The sequence below is a fragment of the Nanorana parkeri genome, unplaced genomic scaffold (genome assembly GCF_000935625.1).
Source record: "Nanorana parkeri isolate BGI_ZX_2015 unplaced genomic scaffold, ASM93562v1 scaffold1967, whole genome shotgun sequence".
NCBI lineage: Eukaryota > Metazoa > Chordata > Amphibia > Anura > Dicroglossidae > Nanorana > Nanorana parkeri.
The window spans coordinates 220064-234193 of NW_017308235.1; the positions used below are offsets into that span (position 1 = coordinate 220064).

General features: G+C 42.4%; 1 protein-coding gene across 1 annotated transcript in view; it reads right to left on the bottom strand.

Moving 5' to 3' along the window:
* SEC16A (SEC16 homolog A, endoplasmic reticulum export factor) overlaps positions 1 to 14130 on the bottom strand; it is a gene marked incomplete at its 5' end in the record, with an annotated part of 44057 nt that overhangs the window by 16111 nt on the left and 13816 nt on the right. The window contains 8 exons of the mRNA XM_018572196.1: positions 3100 to 3255; positions 3709 to 3756; positions 4036 to 4106; positions 4527 to 4760; positions 6088 to 6292; positions 12482 to 12595; positions 13391 to 13531; positions 13619 to 13724. Coding sequence (XP_018427698.1) covers positions 3100 to 3255; positions 3709 to 3756; positions 4036 to 4106; positions 4527 to 4760; positions 6088 to 6292; positions 12482 to 12595; positions 13391 to 13531; positions 13619 to 13724 — 1075 coding nt within the window. The remainder of the gene's footprint in view (positions 1 to 3099; positions 3256 to 3708; positions 3757 to 4035; positions 4107 to 4526; positions 4761 to 6087; positions 6293 to 12481; positions 12596 to 13390; positions 13532 to 13618; positions 13725 to 14130) is intronic.

Consider the following 14130-nt stretch of genomic DNA (forward strand, 5'->3'; position numbering starts at 1 on the left):
AGTAAAACGATACCCAACATGCCCAGTTTACAAATTGCGTGCGTTCGTGAAACGGCGAAAAACTGCAGTACCCCAAAAAGTCCACAGAAGACGCTTTTAAAGCCCCCACAGGTCATCAATTTAGAGATACCCCAAAATACTGGCCCTAAAATTATTGCTCTCACTCCGGTGTGCGCGGCGATACCCAACATGTGTAGCGCGTTCGTCGTTTTCATACGTAGGCGCACCCAACGCGTGTTTACGTGGCGATGCGCGTGCTCGCGGGGGCGGGGGACTTTTAAATTTTTTTTATTATTATTAGATTTATTTCTTTTGATTTTAACAGTTTTTTTTGTTTTACTTTGACTGCTATCACATGGGGGGGCTTACAAGCCCCCCCATGTGATAGCAGATGGTGGTGACAGGTACTCTTTAAAGGTTAAGCTGGGGGTCCAAAAGACCCCCAGTGTCACCTTTACACTGGAAATAAGCTATTGAAGTGCAGATCGCACATCAATAGCTTATAGCTGGGCAGGAGCCCAGAACGGACAGCCCAGGGACCGGAAGTGATGCAATCTGCATCGCTCCCGGTCCCATAGAACGGGGAGGGGATCGATGAACGGAGGTTCGTCGACCTCCTCCCCAGCTCCCTGGGGACACCAAGGTCGCCCGTCCTGGGCCCGTAGGAGGGGCAACGGAGCCCGGGAAGCACGGCGGCGGTGTCCAGGGGGGGGGGCCCTTCTTCGGGATACAGAAGCGATCTGGCGACAGGTAAGTCGCCAGAATCGCTTCTGTTGTAAATCCAACAGTCGGCTCTACAAGTTTAAACAGACTCCCGGCGGCAAAAGTCGCCGGAGTCTGTTTAAACAGCCCCAATGCTGGCGACGTACACTGTACGTCGTCAGTCACGAAGGGGTTAAAGAGGACCAGTTATAATCTAAACCCTTATTTTTGAGTTATTGCACAGCCTTACCCCTGAGGGATTACTGTAAGGCACCCATAGGGGCCACCCTATCTCTTGCCTTAGCGGTCATATATAATAAAGCTGCTGTCTTAATTACAGAAAAGTAAAAAAAGTTTTGGCAATTGATAATTTTACCCTGCAGCAGCCCAAAGAGAAAGCGAATTATCAACCCTGAGCTCAGGTAGTAGATGGGTCAAACTTGATGGGAGATTACAGCTTGACAATTGAGTTGACACATCTGTCTAGAGGTAAAACTGCATTATTACAACGACTTAAAAGGAGAACTATGAGGTGAGTGCTTTTCACTCACCTCATAGTTCTAGCCGACCTGTGACAATGAGACGGTCACAGGTCGGCTCAGTACATCGGGAGGTGAGCAAACACATACCGGCGTTCGCTCACCTCTCGATCCTGTCACGGCTCTCTGTGCGACAGGGGAGGGGCTGGATTCCCCCCCTCCCTGCTCGGATCCGCTAGCGCTGACTGGCGGAACGGACGGGGGAGGGGGCGGGTACAGCTGGCTCTGCCTCTAGATAGGCAGAGCCAGGTGTCAGTCACACAGCTGGGCGGATCCTGGCATAATTGTCGGGATCTGCTTCAGCTGCGGCGAGCCTAGGGTGACGGGAGGACGCTAGTTTGTGTCGTCCCGTTACCCTAAGGAGAACTATGGGGAAAAGCCTTAACCCCATAGCTCTCCTTCAAGTCTATAGATTTAGATTCTTACAAAACACAAATTCCTGACTCTTTCTCTCACAACAGATGAAAGAAGAAATTTATTTTCTTCAGTTATTAAAGGGAAATGGCAACTTGGATAAAACTACAAATTGACAACCTGTTGAGACACTAAAATGCAGAATACACAAAATGCCACGGAGGGTAGTTGCCAGATGAATTATCCAGTTCCAGCAAACATCACATGTAAGCCGACTCTCTTAAACCAAAAAGGGACACTAGACCGAGTTATGAGAGAGGGAAAACTAGACACCCCAACAAGAATAGAATATGTCCTGAAATGGAGAAGGTATTTTTTAAGTTCACAACAAGCAATTTGCAACTCAGATGTCCGCAGCGACTGCCAAAAAATACCGGACAATGGACTGCACCCCAATTATGTCTCTGCTAATTAATGTTACAGGATTCCCTTACAGTTTGAAATGTAGTGGTAGTAAGACAAGAAATGAAGGGGCTGGTTTACAGACAAAGCACAGAAGGTCAAAGCTGCTATAAAGTGCCTATAGCTGCATACAAGCTACTAATAGTCAAAATCCTTACAGACTTATTCCTGTCATCAGGTAAGTGGGCTTCGTTCTTGCCTTTTCCCATCAGCCAGCCAATTTTCAGGGGAAACCAACTTTTACCACCCTACAAAATGGTTTGAAGAGAAACAAGTGTGAGAACTACAAGCTGAGAATGTGGTGACTAAACCTTCATATAACTAAAATGCTGTTTATAAGTTTTAGCAGCATTAAGTTTCCCCTCAGCATTCCCCTTGCGGCCAGTGATAGTGCCCTTCTGCAACAAGTGGCGGCCACTTTGTGATGAGCCAGTTTTTTGTTAGAATAAAGCCAATCCCCTCAATGGGGCCTCATTTCTGAGACAGCACTATCCCATAACAAGGGTCTGAGGTCATAGATTTCAAATCTACTGATACAATGTAGGTGAATGTTAAATTAAGGCACCAAAATAGCTGCTGTAGAATGATCTGCATATTACAATGTGAAAGTTCTCCCTTAGATCAGCCTTCGTAATTTTTATGGGACAACGAGAAAAGAAGCGCTACAACCCTGGAATAGGTCCCATATTGTCTACAGGGTCCCTCTCCCTGATTTAGGAGCTCGCTTACCCACACCTTTTTTAAAGTTTTTCCATACTTTTCACACCTGTTGTGCGCTCGCCACTCCCATTGTTTTTTATCTTCGTAATTTTTAGCATATTTAAAAAGAAGCACAATTTCTAATACATTGTCATGAAGTGTTCTAACCTTTACCATAAAAAATCCCAAACTTCCTCCTTTCTGAGGTTTGATTAATAAAAGGATACACAAATAGCACTGTGCTCATCACCTAATTGGTAAAATATTTATAGGAATTGCTTTACCCAGATTCCATTTAAATACCTACCAAGAGCCCAGCACAGACTCCTAAAAAGGCACTTACCCCAAGTGATGAAGAATTTCCTTTCGTTGCTTTTCTGGGCTCTGACCGCTCCGTTTCAGAGATGACTGGAGGGGGCAAAGGCTGAATCCCTATAGAACTCCTTCTAGTTGAACCAATAGAGTGGGTGGAGGACTCAGAGGTGGTCCGAGTCCGTCTCTAATCATGAAAATGGGAACATATTAAGCTTTAGAACAGCATTATTAAATTATATAGGCAAGGATAATCTGCCCTGCAGATAACAGCACATGCATTTCATCAAACCAATGTATTTCTCAGACATCAGAATTCTAGAAATTCCTGTACTTGTTCTGTACACAGAACAAATGTGCTACAAATAAGAAGTTATGATAGGCACTACCCTTGTTTAAGGAGGTTAAGGTGTAAAATTCTGCTGCCACGCAAATCCCATTCTCTATAGGTGCCAGCTTGTGTTTTGGAAAATATTAAACTGCAATGGGGAGTACCCACAACAAAAGCAGGAGAATGGTGGAAACCTGTGATCAAGGTAAGTTCATGGGACCAGAAGCTATTAAGTGAAAACTTTATCCTGGCCAGTAGCATACTGCCCTCCAAGAAAAACTGTTCCCTGGAACAATGAACCAAGCTTACCATGTGGGATGATGACTGGGACACAGTCCTAGATCTCTGTCCTGGGGCCTGAAACCAGGAGAATATTCATGTTATCAAATACACAAAACAATATATATTTCATGTTTATGGGTCAAAGATACTACACTTCATTTACAATGTACAAATAAAACTGATGAAGCTTCCACCTAACGTACCACAACAAGGAAGCACCAGGTGTAGCAAAATGTGTATGGCTGCCCGCTTATATGATTAGATATAGAGTCATACTTACACACCAGTAATAGAACCAGTTTTGTATTGAGAAAACACACACACACACGTATAGTGAGTTAAACAAAAAATCACCATATTGGCCATCTCTTTATAGAAGTCCAACCCAGTGTTGGTGGGGGAGCTCTGCGGTTGTCTCTGCTCCACTGAAAAATTGAACAAATGACACTATGAAATACAAACATACTGAAACTCTATATAAGAGATTATAACAGTTGGGTACAGGTACATTGATGCAAAAATATGTTTCATGCAACTGTTTTGTCAAATAACCCACATACTGGGAGGGTAATGTTTTCTGAAGAAACTGACTGCAGAAGGGTGAATAAGCTTATATTATAGTAGCAAGGACAGTGGCTGTACACAGGAAAGAACTGTGCCATGTCAATGCTATAAGAAAAGGTAGGGGTAAAATCTGGGGGAGGCAGTTTCCCCACCAGAGTCAAATTATTTGGTTGGTAGCCAAGTATCCAAACAACTCAGAATATGGAGATTGCAGAATGAGGAAAGCACTATAGTAAGATTTGCATAACTAGAACAAAGTGAAATAACAGACTGGAACTTACTTGGCTCCTGGTTCCACTGCTCTTGTGGTGTAAATTCGGTGGGTTGTGGAGGGGTGGGTGCAGGCTCCATTGTAGCTGGGGTGTAAGTGGGTACAGGGTCACTGCTGTAAACCCCAAATCCTGGGCCAGACACTGGTGGGGAGAATCCAGGTGAGGGAACAAAAGTCTGATGTGCGGCAGAGTAAAACGACTCACTTACTGGAGGGGGCTGATAAACAGCATTGTGTTCAGGACCTAGAAAGAAAAAAACAAAAAAACAAAAAGGCTCCTGTTTAAATAGGCTTTCAAATGCTAATATACAGTAAAGGATAAAAGGATAATGGAAAACATTTACTTGTTTAAAATTAAAAAGGAGGGGGAGAAAGATAAGGAAAGATTGTGCAAGAATGAATTCCATACTCTTTTGCCATTATGGAATCAAAGTTTTATAAACATGGCCACCTGATGCGAATACTACTTTAGGATTCATTCACAATAGGCAAAACCTTACAGTACACGGTCACGTAATGTCCTCCGACACATATAAGGAAGCTGCTAATTATATCTTAAATCTACCATGACACAGCAAACAAACTATGCTTAAAGAAGTTAGTCTACTTGCATCCTCTACCTGAAACACAGATGCATAGAGAACATCAGCTAGTAGCCAACTATAAGCACAAGTATGTCCGAGCAACCAGCAACAATAGCCAGCACACAATTTCAGTTGTAGCTGCTGAGTCAAAGTGATTGTAAACTCTATTGTCTATGACAAAATGGCCACCTAGGTGCTCACTGCCCACGAGTAAACACTCACTCTTGTAGGATGATTCTTCAGATCTCACTACCATTATATGCTCCACTCTCAGTTTTTCATTTTTCTAAGTGATAGTCTAACACCACAAGCAAACAATCAGATCTAACTACAACCTTCAATTCTGTCTCTGCATTCCAACCATCTCCCCGAGTTCACATTCATCTTCTTTGCTCTAGATGTCATTTTCATCAATATATTTGTTGCCTATTACAGGTTTTTCCCACTATTTTATCTGGTCACATCTGAGCTATAAGCTGTCCAGACACTCGATTCTTTGTAGGAGCAAATGGAAGATATCTGTGCAAAAAAATTCTAACTTTACACCCAGAATTTTTTTTTTTTTTTAAATCTAAAAAATGCAAACTTATTCCAGGTCAGTGACTACTCCAAACCAAAATCAGTAGAGCCAATCAAGTCAGCAATGGCAGCTTCCATATTTCCATCCTTCACTTTATTGGCAAGTGAAGTGCTTTAAAAATGGACAAAATTAAAACAGCAGGCCGGCTTAGCCCTGAAGCCAGAAGGTTAGGCCACTGTGAGCTTTCTGGAAAATAATAATAATCTACTCTTAGGAAGGAAAATGGTAGACAGGTTTACATTCAAACTGACTTCTCTTTGTTTTCATTAACATATTTCCTGTGAAGGTTGAAAGTGATGGCTTCTGGGCCAGTACAAGTTGTATCCGTTTAAATTTGAAAGAGTCAGACATCATAATAGATCAGGTAATACAAGTTACAATGCAGAAAAATAACTGAATCTCCTTACCTGGGAGAGCCAACTGTACACCCTGGGCAGGAGGAATCATGTTGGGATGAAGGCTGGCCAGTAAGGGATTATCAGAATTAGGGGGCAGATCATGAGCTGCTGTCATGCCATCCAACTGGCTGATTTGATCCTGTTCCGAGCTTGGAGTGCTGCAGGCATACTGCTGGGGGGTGGTTCTACCAGTGTTGTATACCACAAAGCCTTGCTAGAAACACAGAGCAAGAGGGTTAGCTGTGCTGTGAGCGCTGTGTCTGGGTTCTACAAAGTTATGTTAAACTCAAGCAGTCTGTTTGCCGTGTCTGTCTACGTAATTATGTACTGCATAGGTGTATAACCGTATTAAGTACAGTGGATATAAAAAGTCTGCAAACTTCTGTAAAAAAAAGGAAGGTTTTTGAGATGTTTAAAAAAAAAAAAGAAAAGCCAAGCTAAATCACTTCAGAATTGTTTCCACATTTAATTTGACCCATAATCTGTAAAATTCACTTAACCCCTTCATGACTGAGGCCCTTTTTTCAATTTTTGCACCCATGTAAACTGAAATTGTTTAGTGGGGAAATAAGAAAATAATGTGGCTGTATAAGTGTACACACTGTGTTATAATCACGGATGTGGCGGTGTTCAGAAATAACCAACCACATTCAAACTGATGCTAAATAGTAGTCAGTAGTACACACCCTTCATCAATTAAAGTGACTCAGATTATGCCCGTATAAAGTTCAGCTGTTCTAGTAGGAGTTTTCTGACATTTACTCAGTTGCCTCTTAAGGTGCCCATACACTGCACGATTCTCGTACGAGAATCGCGGGAAATCCTGCGATCGTACGAGAATCGTGCAGTGTGAATGAAGGCGTGCGACCGTTTCTACTGTACGTTCGCATGTCTTTTGTCTAAAGAGCATGCTAGAAAACCAGCCGAAAACCTTACGATTTTCGGCTGGTTTGAATGATGCCCAGGAAACAAATGCCGGGCTGGTGTGTGCACGCGCACACTGCCCGCTCAGCATTGCGGTCATCGGAAGCCCGCCCCTCAGTGGGGCGGGCTTGCGATGATCGCATGTACGATCTGCCTGTCCAAGATGGACAGATCGTACGTTTTTTTAATTACGGTCTTGCGATGGTTGTAAAGTGTATGGCCACCTTTATGGTCCGCAAAGAGCTTACAAAGGAATCTCATTGTTGGGAATTATCAGTCAGTCAGGAGAAGGATATAAAACATGAGTTGATTACCTGATAACTCTGTTTCCAGGAATCTTCCAGGACAGCCATCGAGATATAGGCTCCGCCTGCCTGCAACAGGAAACACATCAACCACATTAAATAAATAGACTCCTCCTATTCAAGGCATTAGATACATTACAGAACACAGGGAAGATGATCATCAACAAGTGGAGAAAATATGGCACACCAGTGATATTACCAACAACTGTATGACAGGAACAAGCCGTTTGCTGTTCATTTTGTGGAGAACAGGCACCAGACACATGAACTGCGGGGAATGGCCATTGAACATATAGATCGACCATAGAGAGGGAATTACAACTTCTACGCAGGGAAGCATTCTGGATTCACACCCTCGATACAATTATACCTCGAGGGTTAAATTCCGGTTCTTCATACACCTGCTTTTTGTCCGATAGATAGTCTTTTAGACATCCATGAATCACATAATTTATTGGTGTCCTTAAACTTCATGAGCCGACATTTATTTCTAAATCTTTCCTTATATTTTAAAGGTTACTTGCTCCAGTTGATTTTAATTTCGTCCATTGATTTATGATAGCTTGGACCATGCACATTTTTGGAGGTGGTCAGTTGAACCTCCTCTTTACACACCTGTCACCCATGGTGGGATTTTTAAAAACAGTTGTCAATGAATTGACAAAGTGTAGAGGGACTCACCATGATTGGAACTGCACTCATTTAGAAATGCTATCAATCTTAGGATTGCATGTTAAAGAGCTCTCCTTATAGAGAAGAGAGTAATCACATACTTTGACCTACCTGCTATATAATCAAAGTTCTTCCATAAACATGGGAATAGTATCCCTTCAACTACACCTCTTTGAGTACAACTATACTGCAAGACACTGTGTATAAATATATCCCCCCCACCCCCCTGCCTTATTCATTTCGCTTTTCTGTAGCAATATGTTTATTAAAATTTTCACATATCAAAACATAATAAAGATATCGGTTCACAGTATATCAATGCTTTGGTTCTTCATTACAATCCTGAATGCACAAGTAGTAGAGTTACGTGTGATACATAAGCATATTCAAGGAACAGGGAGACCTTGCATTCGCAAGCGCTCAAATTACACAATCGATCTATAACATGTACTGTGAAGCAAGTACCCCGTCTCCTGGCAGTGAGCCGATGATCAACCAGAAACATAAGGCGGGGTAAAGGCCCCAGGAAACAGGAAATCGGGGGAAAGGGAGAAAAGGGTGTCTGGGCGGGGTAATAGTAGCCGTTCACCCGTACTACTCGGGAGAGGGGGGGTCCCATATTTGCATACATCAAGCATCCTAAGGGACATCGATGACTTCCGCCCTTCACATCACACATGGGTAGCCTTCAGCTGTCCAATCCACTTTATATACACCTCGGTAGCTCATTGGGTCTATCCCTGGGTGGCGGGATGAGAACCATGGTTCCCATACACTCAGGAACCTGGAGTGTTTGTCTTCCAAAATACTAGATAGTCGCTCATTAAGCATAATATGATCCAACCTGTTTAAATTCTCCATAAGGGATTTGTTGTTTCTTCCAGTTTCCTGCGACCGTCAGTTTGGCTGCCAGGAAAACAAAGTGCGTCAGAGCCCTCTGAGGCTTACTTAATCCCGGTATGGACATATGGAACAGGGCATATTGGAAATTGATTGGGATATGTGTAGAGAATAAGGAGCCAATTACGGTAGTTTAAATATCCTGACCCAGAACCATGTAGCCAGGGGGCAGCGCCACCAGATATGCATCATATCTCCCTTTTCTCCAGGAAAACAGGTACTTGAGGCTGTGGGGAACAGGCGCGCCACCCTGGCTGGGACCAGATACCACCTCATCATTACCGTATAGGCTACTTCAGCATTTGTAACGCTAATAGAGCCTTTTGCTACATTGCGCCAAATCTGCTGCCATTCCTTCATGGACCACTTTCATTTCGCTTTTCTATCTTTAGCTAAGTGGAACACTGAGTATATAAGATGCAGTGAACGTTCTGGTTGCTCGATACAATGTACCAGCACGGTTGTTACATTTTTCCAACAGGCATCAGATTGAAGTTGTATGTCATATTTCGCTGCATTGTTCAATAAAAAAAATTTTTAAACTTTTATTTTCCGCAAGTGACAAGCGTTGCCCGATTACCTAGCAACCGATCGGTCACCTGATCCGGGTTCCTGACACTCATTGACTGATGGACGGCACAATGATCTTTGTAATACATACGCGCAGACAACACACTGCGCATACACCGTGAGAGCCGGTCCCCTAGACATGAGCAGCCAGCAGGATGCAACTCAGATCCATGGATGACACGGATCGGAAAAAAGCAGGTAGATCTCGGGCAATGCAAGATCATCACTACGGACAAGCTATTTTACCAGTATGTATGCATCTGTATCATGTGTTCAGCATATAGCTAATTGCACCTGGGCAGCATGGTGTGAATCACGTCGTTAGGACGTCAGAGGAGGAGGTATTAGCTGCATTGTGATTGGTGGTTTGATTTTGTTTCACCTGTATTTGTTTGATTTTGTTGCTTGACCCACTCTCCGTTTGCCTGAGGACGGGACCGCATGGTCTCGAAATGTCGCTAAGGAGATGTGTGTTATCTCAGTAAATAAACAGCATTGACTTTAATATCATGGAGTGCGAGTGACAACTTTCATCTATTACCAAGAACTGGACGCACCTCCAAAATTGATGAAAAAACAAGAAACTGGTCCTGGAGGCTGCCAAGAGGCCTTCAGCAACACTAAAGTAGCTGCAGGAATTTCTGGCAAGCACTGGTTGTGTACTATGTGCGAAAACAATCTCCTGTATTCTTCATAAGTCTGGGCTGTGGGGTAGGGTGGCAAGACAGAAGCCTTTTCTCACTAAGAAAAACATCCAAGCCAAACTACATTTTGCAAAAACCTACATTAAGTCTGACAAAAGCATGTGGGGAAATGTGTTATGGTCTGATGAGAACAAGATTGAACTTTTAGCCCATAATTCCAAAAAGAATTTTTGGCACAAAAACACTGCACATCGAGAAAAGAACACCATACCCACACTGAAGCATCATGCTTTGAAACGATTTTTCTTCAGCTGGAACTGGGGCTTTAGTCAAGGTGGAGGGACTTATGAACAATTCCAAATAGTCAGTTTTGGCATAAAACCTACAGGCCTCTGCTAAAAAGCTGAAGATGATTGATCCAAAGCATACCGCCAAATCCAGAAAAGAATGGCTTCACCAGAAGATCAAAATTTTGAAATGGCCCAGCTAAAAGCCCAGACCTGAATCCAATTGAAAATCTGTAGAGTGACCTGAAGAGGGCTGTGCACGGGAGATACCCTCACAATCTGACAGATTTGGAGCGCTTTTGCAAGGAAGAGTGGGCAAAGATTCCCAAGGCAAGCCGATCAACATGTGGCATGTTATTAGACTCCTGACCCAAAAGATTGAATGCAGTCAAACTCAAAAAGTGCTTCAACAAAGTATTAGTTTAAGCATGTGCATATTTATGCAACCACAATATTGTAAGGTTATTTTTATCCATTTACAATTTGATTAGATACAAACTGAAATCTTTACAGATTAGATTTTACATTAACAGTGGAAACAATTCTGCAGTGATTTATCTTGGTCAGATTTGTTTACATCTCATAAACCTGGCATTTTTACAGGGGTGTGTAGATTTTTTATATCTACTGTATATGTAAGGGCAACATTATTTTTTAATTTTGGTGATACATGAGACTCCCTGTCAGGTTTTTGTTGTCTGTGTCCCTGATAGAGAGGGGTGAATCTCCCCATCGGTCCTGGTGACCACAATTACAGAGACAAAAAGGGATGGAAAATCCCAAAATGTTAAGAGTTGTCACAAGAGCAAGATGTGATGAAAAATCATCCAACTGGAATACCTGTTACGTCTCTGCAAGAGGGAAATTTTGTTAGCAATGGAAAGGCAGCAAAAAAATCTGAAAAGGTTTTAAACACTTCTCTACCCAAAACATTAAAAAAAGTTTGCATTTACATGCACTGTATATAACAGAACACTGCAGTTAAAAAGGAGAACTATGGGGCCAGGGCTTTTCCCCATAGTTCTCCTAAGGGTAACGGGAGGACACAAACTAGCGTCCTCCCGTCACCCTAAGCTCAGTATACTGCAAGCTACAGCTGGCGGTATACTGAGACGCCGCAGCTGGGGCGGATCCCGACATCACTGTCGAGATCCACCCAGCTGCGGAATTGACAGCTGGCTTTGCCTATCTTGTCAACGCTGGAGGATCGGACAGGGGAGGGAGGGGGGGGATCCTTGCAGGGAGCCATGAGTGACAGTCACAGCTCTCTGCAGGGATAGATTGAAAAGTGAGCGAGCGACGCTCACTTCCCGATCTATTGAGCCGACGTTTGACAGTTTAATTGTCACTGGTCGGCTAGAACTATGAGGCTGAGTGATTTTCTCTCGCCTCATAATTCTCCTTTACGTGTCATCTATACATACAGAACCTAGGAGACAGTATCTCAAGTTAAGAGGACAGCACCTTTCCTTCTTTAGAGGACTTCCCAACCATGACTCAAGTTAAAAAGGTAAATAATTTAAATCTTTAATAAATAAGCAGATTTCATCATTTAAAATTACATTTTCAGATTCCTGTACAAGTAAAATCATAGGTTCTGTATAAGGTGCATTGTTTGCAGTCATGTACACTTTTATATGTTACAAAAAAAATTGACACAGACTTCTACAAGGTAAAAAAAAGCTGAGGATCATTTGCTGTTGCTACCAATATACCCCTTTTAATTATCTGCTATAATATGGTGTTTTCTGTGGATTTCGGTGCTTTGTACTGTTTTCCTGTAAAAGATCTTAAATGAGCATTTATCGGAAATGTACATGTTTAACCATTTCGCTGCCACTAACGTAAGGCTTATGGTGGAACACAAGCGGTTGCAGCTGGCCAGCTCATTAAGCCTTACATTGGTGGCTTTCTCCCTTCTGCTATAAGCTCATGGTCTCTTTAGCAGTGAAAGGGTTCAAATGGAAAATATTTTAAAGAACATGAATAAATATTTTACTCTAACTATATAAGGCAATATTCCCCACCCCGTCAAATTCATTTCTGTTCAATCAACAGTTTCCTTTTACTAGTTGTAAAAAAAAAATCAGAGGCCACATACCTTCACCTGCATATCCAGGTGGCGGAGTCGAACCAACCAGGACGGCTCCACAAACAACTCCTGCTCTGGCTTTTCTTTCAACTGAGGGTCAAAAAACCTCAAATGTAACGAAACCTAGGGGGAAAAAAAAAAAGGACCGCATTTTAATGTGTTTCTTGGAGGAACTACACTTTTCATGTAGACTGCTGAAAGAACAAAAATGGCAGTCATCTTTCATCTGCACATATTTTGACTTCTACATTCTTACTGGTAATCTGAGAGTAGTGCTGGGCACACATCTTACAACCATTGCAAGACTTTTGTCTTGCAATGGTTGTAAGGTAATTTAAAAAACGTACGATCTGCCGATCTTGGACAGGCAGATTGTACTTGCGATGACCGCAATGCCGAACGGGCAGTGTGCGCTTGTGCACACCGGCCCGTCCGGCTTTTATCTTACGAAAATGCTACACACCCACCGATCGTACGATGCTCGGCGGGTTTTCGAACATGTTCGCAAGTTAAAAGTCGTGCGACATAACAGTAATAGTTCCACACACCTTACGATAATCGTACGATCGTGGGATTTCCCTAAGGCTGGGTTCACACCTGGGCGTATGTTAAACTACTCAGGCAGATTTAATCTCTGACAATCATTAAATCTTTTACATACTAAAAACACTGTAACATACTGAAACTGGTCAGCCTGACAGAGCAACCTCCTAGGACACAGGACAGTAAAACCTAATGGGACGGAGCAAGTTTTTACTTAATGTCCTGAGGGCAGGACTAATACCCATGGGGTCTGCTCTGTAACTGAGAAGACCAACCAACTTTAACGCTAATATATTTTTGTATTCTAACTTTAACCCAAAATTAAAGGGCTGAAACATTCCAGATACACAAGTTTATAAAAGCAGCAGTAGTCACCTCAAGCAGCTGGCTGACAAGGACTGGGGAATAGTATGATGGATGTTTAAGAATGGTCTTAGCAATGACTTCACAGTAATGAAAGGCCTGGGCGGAGAGGCCGTTCTCAGCCAATCGGCACGCATAGATAAACTTGTAAACCTGTGTAGAGGTATGAGATAAAAAGTGTCATTCATTTCCACGATCATATAAAATAATTGCAGCATTATGCAGAGCAGAAATCCACACCTGGATATTGGGTAGGGAGATAGTCGGAGTGCCCAACGTTTGGGCATACTCGTACGCCTCTGTCCTTTGAATGGCCTCATTGGTTGCAAACTTGGCAAAAGACGAGCTAAAAAAAAAAAAAAAAAAAAAAAAAAAGAAAAAAAAAAAAAAAAACCCCCATTTTTCTGAAGCTGTTTTATAGTGGCACACTGAAATAGACACTTTCAAAAGAAACCACAAGGTAATAATTTTATGACCATGGCCTGGTTTCTAAGAAGTTCCAAAAAAAAAAAAAAAAAGAAGAAGAAGGAAGAAGAAGTAAATCCCCATTTATTCTGCTTACCTTTTAAAGCACTCGTCCAGCCAATGAAAAATTACATGAGCTGACTTTTTCTGATTGCACTAAGTATTGAAATGTGCAATTTCACTCTGTGAGGACATTTCTAATTGTTTACAGGCAAACAGTATTGCTGGAAATACATTGAATGTAATAGCTAGTATATTTACTAGAGCCCACAGAAGAAGGAAATTGT